General features: G+C 38.7%; 1 protein-coding gene across 3 annotated transcripts in view; it reads right to left on the reverse strand.

The window, feature by feature from the left end:
- Positions 1-295: 295 nt before the first annotated feature.
- The window catches only part of SYNPO2 (synaptopodin 2), a 160,454-nt gene continuing 135,779 nt past the window's right edge, over positions 296-24,970 (reverse strand). The window contains exon 5 of one of the 3 annotated variants that reach the window (XM_032292447.1): positions 296-1,646. In XM_032292447.1, the coding sequence (XP_032148338.1) occupies positions 1,113-1,646 (534 nt within the window). In that variant the 3' untranslated portion in view covers positions 296-1,112. Of the gene's footprint in view, positions 1,647-18,199; positions 21,516-24,970 lie in introns of those variants that run through there. The other 2 variants (XM_032292448.1, XM_032292450.1) reach the window with 2 other exon arrangements.

The following is a 24,970-nucleotide window of genomic DNA, read 5'->3' on the forward strand; positions in this document are numbered from 1 at the left end:
AGAATCTCAGAATATCGGAGTTGTTAAGGATCTAAAAGATTAGATAATCCATGGCTGGGTACAGTGGCTCATGCCTGTAATCCCAGCATGTTGGGAGGCAGAGGCAGGTGAATCACCTGAGGTCCGGGAGTTTAAGACCAGCCTGACCAGCATGGAGAAACCCTGTCTTTACTAAAAAAAAATATTAATACCAAATTATCTGGGCATGATGACACATGCCTGTAATCCCAGCTACTCGGGAGGCTGAGGCAGGAGAATCGCTTGAACCCAGCAGGGAGATGTTGCGGTGAGCTGAGATCATGCCATTGCACTCCAGCCTGGGCAACAGAGCGTAACTCTGTCTCAAAAAAAATAATAAAAAAAAAAGGTTAGATAATCCAATCTTCTCATTTGACAAATGGGGACACCTGAACCCAGAGTCTATTCCTGTCACAGGCTTCTGGCTTAAAATAGATTAGAGATAAATCACATACCTAAATCTTTCTAGTCTCTACACATCATGCCATTCCCCAAAAGTCCTTCCAAAATGTATAATAATCTTATTCTCATATGTTTATTTATTTCAGAGAACTCCATATTTTAATTATTTTTTTAAAATCTGAAATTTATTAGATTTTTTTTAAATGCTGCAGATAAATACTTAATACCAAGGAAAATATTTTTATAAAATAATTGCTCACTGGCATGCCCCTAAGAGAAATTTCTGCAATGTTATATTCCTTGCTGTTATAGGTAGTGATAATAGTACACCATATTTCATTCATTTCTTCCTGGACTAAGGTGCAAGGAGGAAATACTTAGTTTTATTTTATTTGAGTAGAGTTTGGTTACATAGACTACCTATAAGTGGAATCAAAATTATGAATTACATATAAGTGCCAGCATATCAATGAAGATTGTGAAATTTTCTTCAAAGTAATTCTCTATGCATCAGCTGACAAGGAAGTGATTCACACTCACCTGTGTGTCTAGACACACAAACTTAGATAAATGACTTATGAGAACAAGCCAAAGCCAAAAGTGAATCTAAATCTATTAGAAAAGTTTAAAATACCTACAAAGGAGCATTTTTTAGAAAAACATAGTTGGCACATGATCCATTCTTCTAACTTTCATGTTTGGCGTCTCCATCCCCTTGGGTGTGGGTTGTAGTTGTAATCAGCTACTGGAAGAGAGTAATCAGACCTGGTTTCTATGGGCATGATCTCGGAATCATGTCTTGAGGCCTGCCTATAGTATGCATATGGAAACCGTGAACCATATTGGGAATTGGTGGACATATTATTATTGGCTGTGACATTATACTCTTGCCTTCCACATGAGCCCATATAGGCCTTCTGGGTTTGAGGAACATAGGACAGTCTCTCATTCCAATCCTCTGGAGGCCCTGGAAGCACCTTCCTCCGAGCTGCTGAGACCACATTTGCCACAATGGATTCCTGGATGTTTCTGGGTCTGAAAGCATCATCCACTAGACCGAGAGGAGACTTTGCTGCTGCTTCCCAAGGAGTTGGTCTCTTGTTTGCTTTCTCTAGTCCATCAGTTGGCTTGCTAGAGTAACTGTAAGTTGGCTGGTATACCCAAGGAGATGTAGAAGTGGAGGGTGGGACTGATCTTCCGGGAAGAGAAAGGGAGTGTCCACTCTCCTAGAAACAATGAAAATATTAATATATTTTATTCATTTTTGTTTGTTCTGAGTGATATTCCAAAGTATTCCTGCCACCATTTCCAAGTACTGCAAAGAAAAAGAGAAAAGAAAAATAAAACCCAGAATGCTTAGTCTTAAAGCCAGGACAGGCTGCTTGTCCCCACCTTTGCAGAAGTGGGCAAAGTACAAATGGTAGGCTGCCACTTGGCCCCACCATTTGCACTTGGCCCTCCTAGTTGCTCCCCGTCTGTGAACCCATAGCCCCATCTGCTGTCATCTTTCTTAGGCATAACCACCAGGGGCAGGGTAGGGGCTCCATCGTCACTGGGAACCACCTTTCCTTCTCTCTGCCTCCACACAGGCATATGTGCATTCACATCCCACCCTCATTCCTATTCTGTTTTCCTGGTACAAAATAAACAAAACCTATTGATAACCTCAAATTACTGAGTTTTTTACTCTTCCCAAGTGACTCTTAATCTGTTATTTAATTTTGGTCTAGTGAATAAATATAGCAAAAACAAACAAGAGCTCCTTAGACGTAGTTAACATTACTGGTATGGTTAAATGGCTGGTGCTTTTCCTCTTAAAATCTATTTATATGGTGAAGATCACATGGATCTTTATTTCCTAAGTGGGGTGTATTGCCTTTGCCTCTGAGGGAATTATTCCTGCTTCTCGTTTCGTTTGCATTTCCTTTCATGTGTATTAGATTCCTATTTCTTTGAGAGTTTGTATCCTTGCAACATTCCTCTGTGTATACTTAATATTCTGCTTGACTAATAACAAGGCAATATTATTAATTTTTATTAATATTTAGAGTTGGAGCCTCACTCTGCTGCCTGGGCTGGAGCGCAGGACATGATCACAGCTCACTGCAGCCTGGAACTCCGGGCTCAAGCGATCCCCCTGCCTCAACCTCCCTAGTAGTAAGGACTACAGGTGCTCACCATTATGCCTTGTTACATTTTTTAAAATCTTTTTTAGAGACACAATCTCCCTGTTGCCTGGGCTGGTGGTATTACACTCCTGACCTCAAGCCATCCTCCCACCTCAGCCTCCCAAGTTGCTGGGCTGAGACATGAGACACAGTGCCCAGCTACAGCAAAATAATTTAATGGAAGCTCTTTTGTTCTCATTCTCTCCTTTTACTCCTCTGCATTTCTAGAAATGCTGATGGCTGGCCATCTACATCACATCTTCACACATTCCAATATGCGTGAGACTTCCTTAGATAAGCTCCTGACAAAACGCAGAGGGGGTACACCTAGGGGACAGGAATATCAATTTTGAAAGTATCAAAACATCCTGTTTCCTAACAAAAAACATTACCATGGTTAAAAATGTGCTGTAATTTCATAAACAATTTCAACACCGGTTTCTCTTAAGTTCTTAACTTTGAAGTGAATAACAAAACCTGAATTTCGGCAAAATATCTCAGATTCACATGTTTTCTTTTTGTTTTTTCCATTAGGCACACAAAGAAGGTAGCTTGTTCATTCTTGGTTTCTGTCCTAAAAACAAGGGGGTCAACATAATGAATCTTGATTCTCTCTTTTTAATGATTTAAATTTTACTTACAATGGTTGAATCTTAGCAAAAACTTTCTTTTACTAATCTTGTCTTAATTCAGAACCACTCATAACTCTCTTTACTATATATTTGGGTGAGGTGTGGGGAATCCCGGCTTTTAGTTACCTTTAAGGCCTTAGTTTCTATTTCACATTATTTATGTGTTGATTTCATAAACTCATTTAACATAAGTTAACATATTGTACACCTAATGTTTCCAGGTACTCTTCTATCAGCTGAAGATTTAAAGATGACAAAGTCCTTGCCCTCAATAAGCACACAATCTAGTACTAGTTTTAGCCCCACAGTGGCTGAATTAAGTCAATTATAGAAGACCGGTTTGGGCTGATACAGTGGCTCACACCTGTAATCCCAACACTTTGGGAGGCTGAAGCAGATGGATCACTTGAGGTCAGGAATTCAAGACCAGGCTGGCCAACATGGTGAAACCCTGTCTCTACTAAAAATACAAAACAATTAGCCAGGTGTGATGGCACACGCCTGTAATCCCAGCTATTCAGGAGGCTGAGGCATGAGAATCACTTGAACCCAAGAGGCAGAGGTCGTAGTGAGCTGAGGTCACACCACTGCACTCCAGCCTGGGTGACAGAGCAAGACTCTGTCTCAAATAAATAAATAATAATAAAGAAGATCAGTTTAGAGAAGATAGAGAAGAGACTCTAACTATCTTTATAGGAAAAAAGGGAGAGTCTTCTAAACTGTGAGAAGTGGTAAGACAGTGTAATGAAGAGAAATGTAGCTGTCTCCTGTGGTATGTGTCTACATCTCACTTTTGTCCTTTCTATGGAAGAGTTAGAACAACACTGGTCTATAGAGTCCCTGGTAGAGTTTTCAGAGTCCCATGATTTTACTTCTTGTGGTCTTTGATTATGATAGAGGCAAGAGGCAGAGAAATTCTAGATAGACAGGGGTGTGTCCCTGGTGAAACCCCACTTTCAAGCCAAAATAGCTTGAAACCCACGGTCCAAAGTGAGAACTTCTATTCCTGTTTGCTTATTCTCTTCTGAGTGGTTCTTTCTGAATAGTGTCTTTTTACCAATCGAATATTGTTTTTTCCAAAACTATCTATGTCCTGCCCCACCCATATCCTGTGCCTATAAAGACCCCAGACTCAGTTGGTAGAGTGAGAGAGATGGACCTTGGAGGAGACGGCCAGATTTCAGAGAGACAGCCAGTCTTCAGGGGTGACGGCCAGACTACAGAAGAGATGACCTGACTTCAGGGAAAGACAACCTTCCCATCCTCTTTGCTCTCCAGCTCCCCTCTCCACTGAGAGCCATTTTCGTAGCTTAACAAAATTCACTGCCCTTCAATTGTCTGTGCAACCTCATTCTTCTTGGACACCGGACAAGAGTTTGGGATCCACTGAGTGCAGACACCCAAAAGGCCATCACACTGGCCCTTTGCCCTCACTGGTGGAGGGCAGCCACTCCACACAATGAGGCAAGCGGCCAACTGAGCTGCTAACAAACCACCATCACAGACAGCAGATATCACACTCCCTCTGGGCTTTGGGATCACAGGCATCCTCACCTGGGTGCCGCCATGGGCCCACATGAAGTTTACTCCTGCTGGTGCTCAGAGTGGCCAGCCAGATCCCACACACCCACTCATGTGCTTCCTCCTGCAAGGGGTTGAGCACAGTGGGAGTAAACAGGGCACCCCTGTTGCAAGTCTGGCAAAGAGGCTGAAAAAAAATCCTGTATCAATTAGATGTAGCATCTTGAGGGGCTGTTTTAGCCAGTTATTTAGGTATTTAAATAGACGGCTGAGGGGATGGCAATAAAGGGAGCTAAGACTTTACAGAAATCTAGTTGAGGCCTCTGAACATCTATGCAAGTGTTTAATTCACTGGCTAATAACTGGAAAAAGAAGTAATTATCAATATACTTGGGAGTATTAAGTACTATGTGAAAGCATATATTGCAGTGATAAGGCATCCAAAACACTGCATGAAAGAGGAATTATTTTTTGATGTTCCTCTCACACGCTGAGTTTGAAAATATTCAGAAGAATTGAAACGACAGAATTTAGAAAGTTCAAAACATTATTGTGTGATATCCTATTAACAAAGAGATGAATGTGCAAAGAGAAAACTAAAACATTGAGATATGATATAGAAAGACTAAACCAAGGCTTTCTGAAGAGAAATTAAAACTAGGATTGTGGCTGGTTGCAGTGGCTCACGCCTATAATTCCAGCACTTAGGGAGGCTAAGGCAGGCAGATCATGAGGTCAGAAGATTGAGACCATCCTGGCTAACATGGTGAAACCCCATCTCTACTAAAAATAAAACAAATTAGTTGGGCATGGTGGCCTATGCCTGTAGTCCCAGCTACTTGGGAGGCTGAGGCAGGAGAATCCCTTGAACCTGAGAGGCGGAGGTTGCAGTGAGCTGAGATTGAGCCACTGCACTCCAGTCTGGGCAACAGAGTGAGACTCCATCTAAAAAAAAAAAAACAAAAAAACTAGGATTGAAGCTGAAAGCAAAAAGCTCACGTCAAACACATATGACAAACGTAACAGCAGTGCCAGTCGTGAGGAAAGGGGAGCGATCAGCTCAATGAGCAAAATGACCATTGCTCTTCTACATTCCCCCAGACTGACAAACATACCTTCACACTCTTTCAGGTGCTAGTAATAGAGGATAAAATAATAAACTGTTTTAGGTTAGCGCATCCATACTTCTAATTTTAATGTATTTCCCCAAAGCAATTTTCATAGTGTTCTTTGGTGCTGTTTCCTTCTCTCCATCTCAGTTCCGAGGCTCCTGCTTTTTCTCTGCTTGGCTGGTTGAATGAAGCCATGTATATACCCTGAGCCAGAAATGACTAAAGAAACCTGAAAGTAACAGAGCTGTTTCTTTTGTTTTGGAATTTGAAGGTCTGAGACGAGAAGCCTAGCATGGCATGGATTAGGTCCTGAGTTGTCATTCTACCATGGGTTGTATCATTATCAAGGGAATTTAATTTTTTTTTATATAAGAGCCTTTAACTGTAACCAAGAAGCTAAATTAGCTTTACCCATGGTGTGGCATCAAATTGCTTCTTTTTTTTTTTTTTTTTTTTTTTCCTTCCCCTTTAATTTTTTTAATTAAAAAAAAAAAAAAAAAAGTTTTCCATTGCCCCTGGAAGAAAACTTAGCAGATCCTGGGACATTTTGCATATTTTTAGGAATAGTTCAATGGTTACCTTAAGTTACCCAAACCAGTATTATTTTGAAATAGACGATTCGATGCCCTGAAATAACAAACTGCAATTCAGCTTTATTAAAGTTAAATCTCTTCTCCTTCCCTAGCTGGGGCCCATTTCAGAAAGGTTGCCTTCCTCAGGGAAGGAGTCTGTTGCCTTCTTCACTCTGCTTCCTCTCTCAGGTTACTAACTCTGCCTTCTGGCCCCCTGCGGTTGGAGGGAAAAAAAAAAGAGTAGAAAAGAAAGAGCAGAAGGAAGTTGTTACTTGATTTGGCAATATCACATTCTGGCCTCTTACTCGTGGGGCCAGACAGGCCCAGAGAGGGACATTTTTATGGGATATTGAAAGATTCCCATCATTGGGGACATCTTGCCTCCAGTCCTTGATTTATGCTAATTCTTCTCTGTTCTAGGGGGTGACTTTGGACTTGTCCTGTACTCCCTTAGGAAGCTGTCTACCTACAGTGTGTACTAGGATCCATCTGCCCCCTCAGAGAGGCCCCAGGTTGACCCCATCCAGCTCTTCCTTGCTCCTGGCCTGGTCCATGAGGAACACTCACATCATTTGCCTGTGGGAATGCAGAAGAAAATTTCCTAGTTCTTTACCAAAACAATTTGTCATCCTGTCCTTCACCTTCCAAATTTCCTGAGTGGGAATCAGACCTCACTCTGACCTCCTACCCATCCTCACGCAAGTATCTCGCATGAAGTTCTGTGAGAAGACACTTTGAAGCTCTTCTCGTACACAGCTTGAGGTGAGCAGGTGAAACCCCCTCCACACCACCTACTCCAAGCACACACATCTTCAGTGCTCTAGAATTCCTTCTCATGAAATCCTCTCTCCTTGCCATAATACAACTCCTTTTAATCACTTGGACATGGCTGAAGGGTTCAAGAATCATGGAAGTCATTTGCTACTATTTTCTTTGTAAAGCCTGTATTTGAATCCAGACTCTCACTTCAGTGCGCACCATCTCTTCTCTCTGGGGGCCTTGGATAAAACTTTAAAATCCTGTCATCTCATTTTCAGTACAGCACAAAACACTCTCTCTTCTTTTTCTTTTTAAAGTAAAATATAAGCTAAAAATGGAATTTTTTTTCCACAAATCAATTCCAAGAAATTTCTCTAACAACTCCAAATAAAATTGAAATCTTATGCCTCACTCAAGCCTTACTCTAGAGAAGAGGGCTTACTTGTTTCCAGAGCACCTTGCTCAATCCTTAAGCTCTAGATTTTGGGAATTCCTTTCTTAAATTGAATCAAACATTGCTTCCCATGGCTTTACCCCAGTGGTTCTGCTAAAATAGATTGTATCTACTTCTGCCTCTACGCAGCCATTCCTTCATACATCCCCAGTTTCTTCCACTCCTTGAATATCTTCACTATCCTGTTGCTATCTGTTATTTTTCAAACTAAGGAGAAATAATACCTGTGTCATTCATTCCCTCAAGTTCTCCACATCCTTATTCCTCCAGTTTGTTGGGCAAGGCTAATGTGGGTATAATATCTTGATTTTCTTAAGTAGATGTGTGTACATAAACACAAGGCCACGTGATGAGTGAAGATGTCATTCAAAATGATCAAGGAACCATGTCATTTGGCAGATAGTATACTTAAAACTAAATGTGGAACATTCAGTCTGTGTGCATTTAGAGCATTCTGTCTTTAATTGTTCGACACATGCGAGCACATGCCAAGCACACAGCTAAAGAGCTGGCCCAATACAATGCATGCAGGATTCCCACTGAACTCATGAGTCATTTGGTGTTACATAGTCCCACAAAAGGGCTTAACACTAAGGAGGAATTTTGCTACCTCTCTGCCTTTGAAACTAGCCAACATTAATAGATTGCTTACTGTGTGCCAGGAAGTGGGGACCAATTGCATTATGTGGAGTGTTTCATGTAATCGTCACAACCCCATGAAGCAAAGGCATTATTATTATTCCAATTTTCCAGAGGACAATGAGACTTGAAGAAGGTAAGTAATTTCTCCAAGGGTTGAAAGCTAATAAGTGTTGGGGTGGATAATTGAACCCAGGCAGGCAGTCTCATACCAGAGTTCCTAAATCTAATTGGACTATACTTGCAACGATCTTGTTTTGAGAGAATATCTTTTTCAAAAAAAGATTCAAAACCATGCAATCTAAATGGAGCGAGATCTTAGAAATTTTGGAAAAGGTCATTTAAGTTTTGATTAAATTTGGCTTAATGAATACTGGCATTTTGGCATTTGTCACAAGAACAGGCAGGTGACCAGGGAATATGGAATACAATGCATCACATTTAGATGCAATTCTGCTACATGAAATTGAGGTACCTGGGGCTCTGCCTGCAGAAGAAAAGCTCAGAGGAGCTGAGGGCCTTTCTCAGTTTAACATAAGCCATCTTTTCATGTCAATTAAATGTTGGTTTATCCGCGCAGGTTGTTAGTAAAACACCTTAGTTAGTTTCCTTATTAAACTGTCTAGTAACTGGCAGGGAACACTTGACATGTAAAAAGAAAGTGTCATCTGAGGTTTACTTAGGACAAAAGGAGTGAATTTTAAAGCAATGTAAACAGTCCTAGAAGCCAAAGAAGATGAATGTGGTGTATGTTTTGAAGTTTAAACTATGTTATACCATAAACTCTGAAACCGAAAAAATTATCTTGGCTGAAATGCTGCTTACACGTGCACTGTAGGAAAAAGAGCTTAGACTGATAAATATGATTTCAAATCCTTTGGCTCTTTTCTCTCTTAAACACATGATCAGTAAATACTCATCACAAATACTTTATCACACACAGATTCCGGGAGGTCCACGAAAAGCAAAGAGGAATAAAAGGTATTTCTTTTGTCTTTTTAAACATTGATTAGAATTTCTGAAAAGTGGAGCTCCTAGAAGGGTTGCACAAATAGAGGAAACCATTCAGGAAGCACAAAATATTCCCCATTTTTCCATTTGCTCAGGTTAAGATTTTGGGAATCAGTGTTGACTGCTGTCCATTTCACACTCCGCACCTGATCTGTCAGCACTGACTTCAAAATACCTCCCCTATCCGACCAAGTCTTATCAGCCTCCACTGGTAGCATCCTGGACTAAGCCACCAAAAACTCTCACCTGGATTATTGCTACTATCCCCTATTTGATTTCCCTAGTTTCATTTTTGCTTCCTTTAGTTTATTCTTAACATGCCAGCCAAAACTATCCAGTTAAAACTCAAGTCAGATTATGTCACTCAGTCCACTGATTAAAACCCTCCCATGACTTTTCATTTCAAGAAAGAAAAAACCAAAGTCCTTTCATTGACCCACAAGACCCCACAAAATCTGCCAACTGGCTTCTTGCGTTATTTGACCTCATCCCCTTCACGTTCTCTTCCTCTTTCTTTGCTCCAGTCACACTGGCCGCTTTTCTATTCCTTGAACACACCAGGTACACTGACGCCTCGGGATCTTTGTACATGCTAATCCTCTGCCTGGAACACAATACTCCAAGTACCAGCATGACTCCTATCTTGTTTCCTTCAGGCCTTACTCCAGTATTATATGATCACTCAGCTTGGCAATTCCCTACTTTTCACCCCTGCTTTAATCCTTCCCTTAGACTTACACTAATCTAATATAATAAATGTTCTATTTAATCATTTTGTTTATTTTTCTCTCTCCACTAGAAATTAAGGTTCATGTAAGGGTAAAGGTTTTTGTTTTCTTAAGGCATCCTTAGGAAAGTATTTGGCACCAGAAAAGTAGGTGCTTAGTAAATACTTTTGAATGAATGAATGATAATTTCTACATCAGGCTGTCATAAACTGAAAGTTTGGTTATCTTCACCAGAATGTTAGGTCAGTTCACAAGATGTAGCCCCTCTCACACATCAGTTACATGTGACAAGGGGCACAAACAGAAGTATCCCCACCACCTCCGATATATGCAAACCAATATGCACCCCAAGTCATGTTCAACAAAACAGACAGTATTAGCCAATATTTATGAACAATTCAATTTTTCTAAACAGGTGGAAGATTTTTAACATTCAAATAAATAATTTGCATTCAGGTCAGTGGAAGTTTAAGAGTTTAAATCTGCTTTGATTTCACAATCTAGAAAAGTCTTAGAAAATTAGTCTTGAACCCTAAAGAGAACCTGAAATACTTTTCAAGATGCAATAAATCAGACCTAAAAAGAAAAAGATAAAGGAGATTGGAATTAGTCAGGGTTGAAGAAGAACCAGCTGAAAGCTGATTTACCATTTATCATGAGACTGCCAGTAGGTGTGAGGAAATGGCAGCCTCCACTAACTAATCTCTTAGAGTCACTCCCAGCTCTAATGAGCCTTCAATGACAATTTTCTTGACACTAGAAACAGTTCAACACTGGAAAAAATGTTTGCATAGAGATATAGAATCCCTTTACCTAAAGGTCTTTAAATATAAAACAAATATTCCCTTAAGGTGATTTAAACACAATCAGGCTTGAAGTTAGAGGACAAAAACACTTTTAAGGTTTTTCGTTCTAGTCTCAATAAAATAGTCTTATCTTCATTACCTAACTCTTGCCTTCTTAACGTTGATTTTAAGTTTACTTCCACCAAGTGGAATTTTTGGAAATTCAGTTGTAGGACTCTCTTACCTAGAAAATGAAAGAGAGTTTCTATTTCTTTCAGCAGAATTTCCCAGTATTACTCTGCCTGCCAAGAATAAGGCAGAGAATCAGAACTAATAAACCATATTTTTGAATAGAAAAGTGGCCAGGTAATCAATCACATGTCATTTAAATAGTTTCATGGGCCTGGTGCAGTGGCTCATGCCTGTGATCCCAGCATTTTGGGAGGCTGAGTGAGTGGATCACCTGAGGTAAGGAGTTTGTGACCAGCCTGGCCAACATGGTGAAACCTCATCCCTGATAAAAATACAAAATTAGTCAGGCATGGTGGTGCATGCCTGTAATCCCAGATACTTGGGAGGCTGAATCCAGGAGAATTGCTGTAACCCAGGAGGCAGAGGTTGCAGTGAGCCGAGATTATGCCATTGCACTCCAGCCTGGGCAACAGGAATGAAACTTCATCTCAAAAACATAAAGTAAAATAAATAGTTTCATGAATGCAATGGACATACGCTGACATCACAATAAGAGATAGGGTCTTGTAGCCTATCATCTTGGTTCTGCTACTGACTAGTCATCTTAGATTAACTTCTAGATTAAATTTTCTCTTCCAAAACAATAGACTTCTAAATAAAAAGTTTTACTTGCTGCTTAAAGGAAATCTCTTTGTGAGGAAGCGTAAGGCTTGTAAATGACAATGGAGGCCAGCAATTAATATTGGAAAGAATGGAAACCTGGATGTCACACTGCCTTTGTCTTTGGTTACCCCTGCGATTCAACCTCTCCCAGCCTTACTTTCCTTAGCTGTAAGATGGGAGTAATGCTGCCTACAGTTTCAAGATTACGGGCAGAGTAAAGATTGTGTTTATAAATGGAATGCCACGTAGCTCAACAAATGGAGATTATTTTTGTTATTGTGGGAAGAGACTGTGTGGCCCTAAAGGTGTTAGAGACCTGGCAGGACCTTTTGTTCAAGAGGCAACTGCATCGGCAGGCTGGTGACCTGGGATAAAAATAGGAAAGAGACTTGCCTTTGAAGTGGCATTAGCAGTGCACGCCTCCGGGGCTGCTGTGCCAAGCCCGGCTGCGCTCTTGTCGTCAGAACACAGGCAGCTGGGCTGGCCAGAAACATTGCCACTGACCTCATCTCCCTGCTAGGTCTGGGTGGGCCAAAATATACACTTCTTGATTTTTTTTTTTAACCTTCTGTTATAAAAGAATAAAAATAACGATAAAGGTCAAGAAGACCAACATGAGGGAGGAATGTGTGTATATGCTTTTGTTGTCTCTTTCATCTTTGAAACAGTGAAAATAATAACTAAAATGTATAAAACTTTTACTCTGTACCAACTACAGTTCTAAACACAGTGTTTGTTACCTCAATTAATTCTCTCAGCAACCTTAGAGTCTCCATTTTGCAAATAAGGAAAGTGAGGCACATAAATTAGGTAATTTACTCTAGGTTGCACAGCCAGTATGTGCTTGTATAGGGAAGTTGGAGAAGTAAAGCTATCAGTAATAAAATGTTATTTAAATAATGTATTTTAAGGTATTACCTCTGTTAACAGAAAAAAACTACTAGCCCAGCAATTTTTACCCTTTTATCTTTCTTTGTTCTCAAAAAAGAAGTATGTCACTACAAGTTAGAGCCTGTGAAAATGCTTGTATCAATATACACTGTGTTCTATTTAAGTAGCTGGGATCGCTGTTTTAATTTTTTATAATTTTGGGGAAACAGTCTTACTTAAGTTTATTTTTATAAAACTTTAGTTTAATTGGTTCAAACATAAAAAAAAATAAATGTTAAACACATTTCAAAATACTTTCTGAAGTTTTCTCTTTCCTCAAAAGATTTAAATGTAAACGTCATTCATTTGGATTTCCATGATAAAAAAAAGTGAGTAATATAAATGAAAAGTTCAGATTTCATCAGTTTCTACAAAGAAAAAAGTAATTTTCACAATAAACAAAGGATGTTGACCTTGTTTAAAATAAATGATCATTTGACCTGGTGGGGGCTTTGGGGCTTTTGTTTTTTTGAGACAGGGTCTTGCTCTGTTACCCAGGCTGGAGAGCAGTGGTGCTATCATAGCCCATGGCAGACTTAACCTCCCAAGCTCAAGACCTCTTCTCACTTCAACCTCTCAAACTGCTGGAATTGCAGTGAACTACTGCACCCAGGATGTGGGAAGTTTTTGTAGAGAAAAATGTCAGTACCTGGCACATGGTAAGCACTTAATTTATTATGAGAGTCATCAGCAGCAGCATAAAAAACTAACATTTTTTAATATTATATTCAATTATAATTATGTGCCTGCTATTTGAAGTAGAGCTAGCAGCCCTTAAACAAAATTATTTCCCAACTAAAATGCCTTTTGCTTTTTTAGAGAAAAATTTTATCAGTTATGACTTTAAAAACAAGTATTCTTAATAAGTGTGTGCATACCATGTAATTACTTTGATTTGGCCTTTGCACAATAATATTCTCAAAACTTCCCACTGATCTGTTTGGAAGCATCCTCTGTCACAACTTCTAATTACATTAAAAATATCTGACAATTCAAAACTAGTTAATGGCAAGGATGAAGACACATCAGCAACTATACAACGTGCAACAACATAATTTCACAAGGACGTGGAGAATACAGGATGAGGAAAGTGACTGACTTGGCCTTTGTAACTGGTTTTCTGTCCACTATGTTTCTAAGCTTATTAAATAGATCCTTGGATTAATTTCCTAGGCCCTGGGGAAATTGTTTAACTGTTCTTTGAGAAATGTAAGATTTACTCCCTGTCATATTTATGTTTTTCTCATAAAAACATGGCCCCAGAGTGATGTTTAAAATTGGGGTTCATAATCACTTGAACCCGGGAGGCGTAGGTTGCAGTGAGCTGAGATCGCGCCCCTGCACTCCAGCCTGGGTGACAGAGTAAGATTCTATCTAAAAAATAAAATAAATGAATAAATAAAAATAAAAATAGGAATCATAAATCCAGCTCTTCATCAGAAAATACATCAACAACTTATTTTCTTAAGCACAGAGTGAAAAAAAAATTGTTCAATTCCCTCATCACTTTAGTATCTCTCTGGCCCAAGTAGTAAGTTTTATTTAATGATATCTTTCCTGTTTGAGGGAATTTACACAATAATTTTATGTATGTTATTCCATTTCGGAGACACAGAGATGCCATAAACTAGGTGGGATTTTCAAATGTATGATTGTTTTGCTGGAATAAAGACCACCAGGAGAAACATGGATTACACAGCATACAATGATGGTCACGATCCTGTGCTTTTCAAATACAAATGGGAAAATTAAGAAACATCTTTTATCAGAAGTATTCCAGCTACATTTCTTCAGAAAAAGTAGCATTTACTTCAATTGAAAACACTAATTCCAGATATATTTGTAGTCTGTCATTAATCGTTAAAAGGATGCCTTTTGATTATAATACATGTCTACTTATTAAATGTTTGAAATTAGAGACCAAATACTGAATTTTGCCCATGGCTTTAGATGCTATTACAACTGGTTTTTATTGGCATAGCTTTCTTAATGCATTCATGAAACTGCAGTGTATAATTGTCTAGAGATAACATTGCTTGTTAATACTCCAGCAAGTTTTGCCATGTAGACCACACATTTATTAAAAGGATCTTATTCTTTAGTATTCTCTTGACTTCTTACCATCCCAAAGTTTGCCTTCATTTTGATTTGATGTTAGGTATTTATTGACTATTGCAATTGCTAAACAATTTTTTTCACTTTCAGTATTGATTCATGCAAATGCATTGCTGAATTTACAAAAACATTGTGAGTTAGCTAAAATACCAAATCAGCCCTCTTAACTGCTTTGAATATATAATGTTAGCCTAAGATAAAAAGTAGCTTCTGGAGATACTAAAATGGCTAGGTCCTCATAAATGCACATTTGAGAGCAAGAGAAAAAAAGAGACATCCTTCAGTCATATGAATGTCTAAGTTCTTAAGCAATTATCCATTAAAAAACAAAAAATAAAAAATCTGCTGGGGAAAGGATGGAAAAAGACATGTCCAGAGCTTACATATTTGCAGAAAGATTCCCAATTGATACTAGTAAAAAAACTGGTCTCAAATCTGTTTTGATCTGTGTCTTAGATACCATTAGATGTTCTCTGATAGTGGTGTGCAGGTTCCTCAGTTAATGGTTATTTTTCTCAGTTTCATTCTGAATCCTGTCTATTTCAGTATTACAAAATTTAATGCAGGAAAGTTCCCTTAAAAATACAATGAATAGATCATTCATTGACCACCTGATCACCCAGCATCAAACCTGTGCTGTCACCCAGACTCCAGCATTACCCCTCCATTCATAAATATCCGCTCTCCCATTAGTCTTTTCTCCTCCCACTGGTAAATGCACAAACATACATTTTACATCACAGAACTTCCAAACATGTCACCATCTTTTTTGTTTTAGAAATAAACTTTAGTGTGTCAAAGTTTTTTGTGTTTTTTTTGAAACAGAGTTTTGCTCTTGTTACCCAGGCTGAAGTGCAATGGCGCGATCTCGGCTCACTGCAACCTCCGCCTCCTGGGTTCAAGCGATTCTCCTGCCTCAGCCTCTCGAGTAGCTGGGACTACAGGGGCGCACCACCATGCCCAGCTAATTTTTGTATTTTTAGTAGAGATGGGGTTTCACCTTGTTGACCAGGATGGTCTCGATCTCTTGACCTTGTGATCCACCCACCTCAGCCTCCCAAAGTGCTGGGATTATAGGAGTGAACCACTACGCCCGGCCGCGGCGTCAAAGTTTTGAAAACAGTGTGCTTGTTAAGATCAAAGCTGTCACCAAGTGGGCCTGCCTGTTTCTTTGTTCTGTACACTCTTCTAACATGTAAGCAGCCTCTGACTGATTCTGCATTTTGTCGACGTACTACTCTATTTGTTAAGTTTAATGTTGAAGTTAAACAAAAATATTGGGCTTTTTCCCTATGATGCATAAAGTGCATGAACTTCCTTTTTCTTTTGAAAATGTTATAATCATATTTATTTTCATTTTAAAAAGCTAATAAGCATTGGAAGTGCTTCAAAATTTTCCTTTAACCTAGATCCCAAAATAAGAATGTTTAGATTACTGCCAGATAGGTTTAAGCTAGTTATTAGTAAGAACATTTTGGATTTGGAGATAACAGAGTCTAGGGCCCTACAGTCAAAGGAAGTCATACAATCATTTTCCCCAGAGATAAGAAAAAACAGCCAAGGAAATTCAATCTCTTTTCCAGATAATAAAAATGTATCATTCTATTCCTTTCCTAGAAACATTTATACTCATTCTTGACTAAAGGCAGGAGGTCAGATAAAAATCACATCTCAAGGCACCCTTTAGTCTTTTAAAAAAAATATTCAAAGCAAATTGTAATGCAACAAGCTTTAGAATGGCTGCCTATGAAGCACTGAAAGGGAAAGAGAGTTTGCTGCCATCTTTTGGACGTTTGAAATAAAATCGGCAAGATGGGTGCTTCAGCGCCTGTTCCTTTTAGACTGGGCACTAAGATGGTGGAAGCAGGTGCAGTTTACAAGCCTGGCTGTCCCTGACTGGATAAACAGGAAAACTATTTATGGGTTTTAAAGAATAAAGTTGACTTAGTGGTTTGCATGTTAGAAAAGTGTTTTTCAAAGTGTAGTTCACAGCCCACTAGCATCAAAATCACCTGGGTTGTATGTTAGAAAAACAAATTCCTAGGCCCCACACACACCTAGTAAATCAGAATCTCTAAGGTAGGACCATCTCTGAGGTGGGGAAATCTTAATTTTACACCAGGAACAAAAGGTGGAAAGCTATATGTTACAATACTATGAAGGGAATAGTTTGCTCATACTAAAGTGCTGTATATAAAGGAAATCATATTAGTTCATTTAACATAAAATTAAAATTAAAAGTTCTAAGTAATATATTTAGCATTGCTCTTTATTTCAGTAATACTGCCCACAATGAGTTATGACATTTCAGTGGGTATTTCATAATGTATAATTCAAAATCTAGCCCATGTTGGACTTACATGAAGAATTATGATGTGCACCATTTAATAAGCAGTAATAAGTAGTCCAACCACAACCAACAGACACTGAGTGTGAATTAAAAAAACAAAAACAAGAACAAAACTCCAATCCAAATACCTAATTGTGGAAAGACTGGAATGATACCTTAAATTAGTACTTTATATTAGTTCAACCAATTCCTTAGAGATTCTTAACTCTAGAGAATGGTTTTGTGAACATCTCTTTATCAGTCTTAGACTTGCTAAGAGAAAAAAAGAAGTTTTCAGTGCAGAAAGAGACCTAGTTTTGTTTTGTTTTGATGTAATTAAATGGCACAAAAGGAAAGCAAAACTTAATTGTGTTTGACACACAAGCTATTCTGGATTCAGATAAAATTTCCAGAATCTCAGCTTGCTTTGATTTTTTTTTTTATCTTCAAGATGAGTCCTGACTTCTGCTGCTTCTGACTCAGAAGGATTCTAGAAGTACCAGAAAACCCACAAAAATTCCCTGGGTTTGAAAGGCAGCTGGAATATTAAGTTCCTCCCTGTATCAGTGGCTCAGCTTCTTAGAATTGTTTTTCATCACTTGCCCTGAGCTGGGAGTTTGCTCTGTTCAGGCAGAGGTTTCAGTCTTTCTGTTTTCGGAAAGTGATCATGCTCCTCAGGCAAGGGATCAATTACTCTAAAAAGGCCAGGTTGCTGACCCTTTGTCCTAGGACAGTGTGGAAAGGAGGGATAAGGACAGCTGTGAGCTGTGCCCTCCTAGGTCAACCCAACTGTTGCAGGTCTGAAGTGGGGGAGTCTCAGGGATAGGGTTGCCAACTGCTCCACTTTCGGTGCAATAGGCCTATTTAAGCTTCAACTATCCTACCAGGACCTTACTCAGGATACCAACTATCCTATTTAGAGAATATGTTCGGTTTACAAACATTTCTCCAGAAGAGTTCTCTTCGCATTGCTAAGTCCATTACATAATAGTGGTACTTTGAACTGAACATAGTGTCTTTATAATAAAGGCTCAAAGCTGATGTTAAGTTTATTTTATAAAAATATTGAACCAGTCTTTCTGAATCTGGTCTCATCTTTGTCTACCACGAAAACAATGTTAGCACAATGGATGAACACAAAGCAGGAAAAAATGGACAAACAGGCTGAATACAGAGGAAAGTAAACATATAAACTTCAGTAAGAAGGAAAAAGAGAAGAAACAAAGCTCTCTCAATTAGTGACTCCTAGGAATAATAGATCCTTTATGCCAATGTGAGGTTTATAGTGACACTCCTTCTACTTTTTCTATTTTAGTTGTGGTAGGTCTCAAACTGGGATTCATACTAACAGAGAACACAAAATAACTTGTTGAATTGTGTTTTCCTCATTGGAAGTTTTTGAAATACTAGTTATTGTGTATTGAGTGCCCCTTAGAAGAAGAATAATAGCTAGCATGTGTGGAATACTCTGTCTGTGCCAGGCACTGTTTTATATACATAATGCATACTGTTTCACTTAATCTTCATAACAACTTGTGAAGTACACCTATTATTGTCTCCATTTCACAGCTGAGGTACTGAAGCACACAGCTGAGGTACTGAAGCACAGTGCGACTGAATCCTTTGTCAAAAGTCTCCCAACAAGCAGGAGGCAGGCCTGGAACTCAGAGACAGGCAGTTTGGCCCTAGAATCCACACTCTTAACCACTACAAAGGTACTTCTTGTGGGCTCAAGGTTTACACACCTTATGTCATCTAATCGTATGTGAAGTTCATTTTAAAAAGTGTTTACCTTTTGCTTTTCCTAAATTTAAAAAAAAAAGCATGTCTTCTTTTTAATTTAAAAATTGGAAGGAATCTTATTTTCTGCATTATTGTTACTGAAATTTGAAGGTTTCTCTCATCATTGTTCTGTTCTTCCTTTGTTTGCCAGATTTAACTAGCAAAACTCTGGTAATATACAATGCTAGCTGGCTGGAAGCGGTGGGTGTTTGAGGTATTTGGTCTAGAGCATTGTGGGAATTTGTTCAATGGAAACCAGCAAAATGTTGAGCTTCCCTTTGCCATTACTGAGTTCTAATAAGCAAATAGGCTGATAGAGATAAAAACTGCAGCTTTTCCCCATGTACCCTGTTTAAAAATGTCTATTGCTTGAGCTACCAAAGTCTAAGATGTTTCAATATTTCTTACTTTGATTTAGAAGGTTTAGTGTAACTTTGGAGTTATCTCTGAGACATGTAAAATTTACCACTTCTGAGGAGCAGTGCCTTTTGTCTGTGACCTGAATCTTCTTGCAATCAAGGGAGGGAATACAGTCTTGTGATTAGAGGACAGCCATGGAGTGTGACCGGGGTCCTGAGACTTAGCTCTACCATGCTACACAGGTGTCTTAACTTTTCTTTATCTCAGTTTCCTCATCTTAAAGTGGGTTGATAATAATACCACATCAGACTTTCGTCATGTTGTGGTGACGAAAAGAAGTTAACACTTATGCTTAGAGTGGTACCTTAGTATATGGTAAGTCCCCATAACTGTTACCTTATTAGGGCTCTATGATTTTATATTAAAGCAATAAAGTTCTGCAAATGTAATGAGTTTTTACAATTATCCTAGAAGCTCACATCTTCTTTTTTTGACTTTGGTGATGGGATTGTTCAAAAGCTATGTTTAGAATTTATCACTCTAGTCCCTCAGGAGATGTTTTCAAAATAACAATGATGTATAAAAGGAAAAAAAGCCACTGGAAAAAATGTAAGGTTTAAAAATGTCCTTGCTTGGAAGTCTTTGAAGGAAACAACTGTTGAGAAATCTTCCACCAAGGAATCTTTGAGGTGGGAAAGGTTTGCTGCCTCATGCCCTTGACTGCTATCCTGACTGAGATTGGCATCACGACATTCTAAGATTCCAGGGGTACCTACTTTTTAGAGTGTAGTTTGAAATACTGAAAACTTGTGACTCCCTCAGCATTATTCTGTTTAGAATTATTCTTGTTGAAATACCTCAAGTAATTGTTGGTTTAGTAGCAAGCCATGCTGGGTGCTGATTCACTACTTAATAAGAAAGTCCCCTGAATTACATTTAGTTCAAATGGCATAAAGCCAAAGGGAACACTTCCTTTTATGCAGAGACTTTGATTATGCTCTATTTTAAAAAATCGCATTCTTCCCCATTCCCAGCCCATGAACAACACCTATTCATTCCAAAATGAGAAAATAAAAGGATTTTGAGAAGTCATATAAAATTGCTGTCAATTTCATCTTTTTTACTAATAGAACAGATGCTTCTTTCTTAAAGATGGGTTTTCACTTTCAACATGTGTTATAGCATCTGATTTTCTGAGCAATCTTGGGAAATGGAGTCTTTCCTAATATCACTGAATGTGGTCAAAGCCATCTATGAAGCATGGACAATGAGGCTCTTGGTGGATCAGTTTGGGAAATTCACAGTTAAGCAGTCTCAGGGAGGGAAATTCCAGGGTCAGATGAGACTGTGGAAACCATGCAGTAGTGTAGCGAGAGCACAGGTTTGGATGCCAGACGAATATCTAAGTCTAACCCTAATCCGCTGCTTGTAAGCTTAGTGATTGTTGCACAAGTTGTTTAGCTGCTCAGATTCAGATACCTCACCTGTAAAACAGGAATAATACCTTCTTTTTCAGTGTAATTTTGAAGAATATATGAAATCACCATATAATTGGTTAAAAAGCCAGGCTGCAGACTGAATCCAGGGGCCATTACTTAACATTGTATGGTCTTTGGCAAGTTACTCAGCCTCTTTGTGCTTCAGAATCACATCTGTAACCTATAAAATGGATGTATGATCATACCTAGCTCACAAGGACTGCTGATTAAAAGCAGTAATCTATGAAAGATACTCAGCACAATTCAGGGCCCAAAGTTTGTGTTCCGCTAATGTTAGCTATTATCAAAACTTATGTAAGATATTTTCTACATATAGTAGAAACTTAGTATGATGTCTTCTGCCTTTTCTCAGGGCCCACGAGATTATTTGAATCACTGCCACAGCTTCTGTCCCCACCCATATCATCCTGACTTGAACCAAAATACTTGATTCTGGGTTGTTGTGTGGCCTTGGAAACAGATTATTGCACCAAATAAAAATATCAAAGATTCCCTGACTTCTACCATATACCCTGAAGAAAAGACAAATCAAAACACTATGGCTTTTGTTATTTACTTCCAAGAAGAACATTTTTCTGTTCATTCTTAGAGTGTGCTTTTTTTTTTTTTTTTTTTTCAACTCAGGGACAAGTGCAGTCTTTTGATTTTTAAAATTTTTCATGAACAAACCATCAGTAGTCATTACGGAGCCCAAGAAGTAGGAGCTGTAAAAGCAGGATTTCTTCATGTTACCTTTGAATGTTGTTATTTTAAGTATTAACATTATCAGATAGAGAAGGAAAGGTAGGCTGGAAAGTAGGTCCTTGTGATATATTGACTACAGATACCAGATTTACATTTCACCAGTCACAGAGCACACATAATTTAGATAAACATGTCAAGAATGACATAAACAGAGGTAAACATGAGGAGCTTTACATGGGGAACCAAAAAATACAAATTAGAAAAATTATTACTTATATCAATAACAAAAAAATTAATTAAACTCCAGGACTCTTTAGAAGTCTAGCTTTCTGCCCTGTACACTTGAGATGCACTTTATTGGCTGACAAACGTTTGATAAAATCAGAAGTCTGAGAAATGTCTGACAGGATTTGATACTTTAAATTAAATTTCTCTTTATTCAATTGCCTCTGAATAGTGCTGTGATTTCCAAATGCCAGGTAGTTTGGTGTACAAATATACATACCACAGAAACATACAGTTTAAAAAAAATGTAAGAAACTGGCTGTACCTGATAACAAAAAGAAAAAAGGTAATTCTGATTTGAGATCTTCTCCAGAAGAGAGGGTTTCACTGGCATGACGCTCATAGGATGACCTGTCATTTTTGTTTTAGAACCACAAAGGGATGACAGTGACTGACTTCTTAGAGCAATTTTGCTTGGTGTCTGGATCCTGTGGGAATTTATTAGCCTGCTTTGTGGCCCTTGGCCAACCCTGGTGGGACATCTAGAGAAGAACTCAATTCTGCTTTTCCCAGAATAATTGTTGACTAACTCGGTAGCACTGAAGTGTCACAGGCGTCTCTGTGTCCCCCAGAGTCCAATGATATGTGGACCCAAGGCCAGCGAGGGTCATGTTTCTGGGAATACAATGTTGGTTCTTAGAATTTATATATTTTTTCTCATGAACTTATAAAAATGTTTAAAAACAAACTCAACAACCCTGATTTTAAGAGGGAATGAACATACGCCCCATCACTTCCCTCTAGAAGCATTTTAAGCATTTAGCTTTTCAAAAAACAATCATTTCTTTTTGATGACCATAACTTCAAATACCCTGCTTACTGGGCCAGTGGTGACTCATAAATAGCAACTGATTTCAATAACTCACCCTTAGAATGTGGGTGCTTGCATAAGCCCTAGTTTATAACTGGATGAAGTGATATGCAGCAAAGGGGGGCATTTATTTGAGAGATTAAATCTAAACGCAGACACTAACAGCCATGTGTCTTCTGCTCTTAAGAGGGTTTACTGTGAAAGAGCCACACAAATGTTCCACATGCCTCTCAGCAGCAAAATGACCTTCAAAGTACTTTAACCTCATAACTGTAAATAGGAAAATGGTCCCACATATGTTAGTCCACCCCTTTCAATGTTGATCATGTGTTTTTGACATCTCAGATGTGACTGTTGCTGCCAGGCTAGAATTTAGGCTGTGTGATCATTCTCAGCTGTCCTACAATGCCTGCTTCTTGCAAGAAGTTGGCACTTTCTAGAATAGCTAAATAACCCTGGCTTATTTTAAAGAACTATTTGTCACTCAGATTGGTTTTCCTATGGTTAAAATAAGTGCTTCTTGTGAAAATTAAATAAAACAGTTAATGCAAAGCCTTTGTATGTGTTATCACTAACAATCATACTAGATATATTTTGAAGTACTAAGTTTGACATGCTCTAGAATGAAAACCCAAATGTGTCTTACAAAACATGTTCCTAACAAGGTATGCTTTACACTATCAATGCAGAAACTATGTGTTTTTCCTCTCTAAAAAACAGGATGTGTCAACATGATAAATGTTCTAAGATTAAAGTGGCAATGCTCAGATTGCCAGTCTTACCAGTTCTGGGACTCACTCTGGCCTCCTAGAAGACTGAGGGGAATATGCTGTACTTACATGTCCATGGAACCTTCCTTCCTCCTAGAATCTCAAGGATTATGAAGATTCACTGCAGCACAACATTCCGGTTGGGAAGAGAGGTTTGACACATTATTAAGGGGAAACTCATGGAAAGAGAAATGTTTAAGGTCCTGCAGAAAGTCAGAAACTGTGATGATAGTTTTCGTTTATATTCTAGTGCCCGTATTTAAACCACGCAGTGGATTTGGGATGATATACATAAGGCACTTAACACAGGAACACAGGAAATGATTGTCACTCTTGAGCTGGCAATGAAAACCAGCTTCATGGATATGCTGCCTAAAAATTAAGCTAAGGACAAAGGAAGAGGCAAAGTCCCAAAAACTAAACAAAAACTGCCTCCCTTACACCTCATAACCAGCGGATCAACCAATCAAACTACTGCCAACACAGCTAAGCCAACAACACTCAGATTGAAAGCGTGCCCCATGGTAGGGAAACTGGTGTCTGGATGTCTAACTCTCCCTTCTGTCACACTGAGATCACTTCCTTGACCCCAACCTGAAAGGTGGTACATACAGCCCCCTGCTGGAGAGACAGGGAAAGGAAATTCCTCTTACTCCAGGGAGCTGGTTAGTCCTCCCACCCATTTCCCATCTCCCTCAGAGTGAGGTCAGACTTTGCTGTGGATATTGTTTTGGAGAATTTCCACCCTCTCCTATAAAGTGGGACTGTATGGTCCAAGATGAGACATATGCTGTCAGTGCCCAGCTGAAGTCATAGATACTTTTACTGCATGTCTGACATGCCTCTTACAAGGTTTTGGGGAACTCTAAATAGTCCTAGGATGACCAGAAGATATAGTCAAGTTATTTGTGTCTTTAGTTATCAACTCCAAATAGTGGCTCTGCTAAGACTGCCACCTGTCCAACAGGAAACGGAAAGAAAACACTTCTCATTCCTGCATGCCACAAACCACTAGACAACTGGAAATACTTCTGGGTCATTACCATCCTAGGATACTTTTGAGCCGATGATCTCAAACTGACTACCTGTGTGTTCCACGCCTTTCCTCTAATTCATGCCGTTCTTTAAATGCTATGTTAAGAATGCAAAGCTATAAAAATGATCTTTTTTCCTGCTGCACCGTAAGAAGCCTTTTTTGGTTGTTCTATTAGAAAAGAATTCAAAATGCAAGCATTCAACAGATTTCCTTTGCAGGGAACAAGTCATACAAACAACTGTGTTATATAATGAATAGATTGCTTTTTTCCTTTATCCTGTATTAGTCTTAATTGATTTCCCAAAAAGGCAAATAAGAGACCAAGATACATCCTGTGGCTGTAACCTCTAGGTAAATTTCCGCCAAAAGCAATGAAAGAGTTTTCCAGAGAAAAAGCAGAAGAATCAGCCCCATTGTTCTGCAGTTGACTTAATTCTCCTTTTTATGTTTTAGAAATACCTAAGGCTTACAATTTTACAATGTATGGAGAAACAGATATGCTAACAATGAAGTTGTTGTGGGAGCCATATAGAGAAATATCAGAGGAGTTACTGAGATCAGAATAGGTCATACAGTGAAGATATTCAAAATATGGACATTGAACAGATAAAGAAGATGGTAATATTTTAATAGGATAGTGAAAAATATAGCAGATTGACAGTGACAGCAGAAAAGAACAGGAATACAGATATTTTCAGAGGATTAAAATGGTG

This window comes from Sapajus apella, unplaced genomic scaffold (assembly GCF_009761245.1).
Source record: "Sapajus apella isolate SASKATOON/1434 unplaced genomic scaffold, GSC_monkey_1.0 scaffold27, whole genome shotgun sequence".
NCBI classification, from domain to species: domain Eukaryota; kingdom Metazoa; phylum Chordata; class Mammalia; order Primates; family Cebidae; genus Sapajus; species Sapajus apella.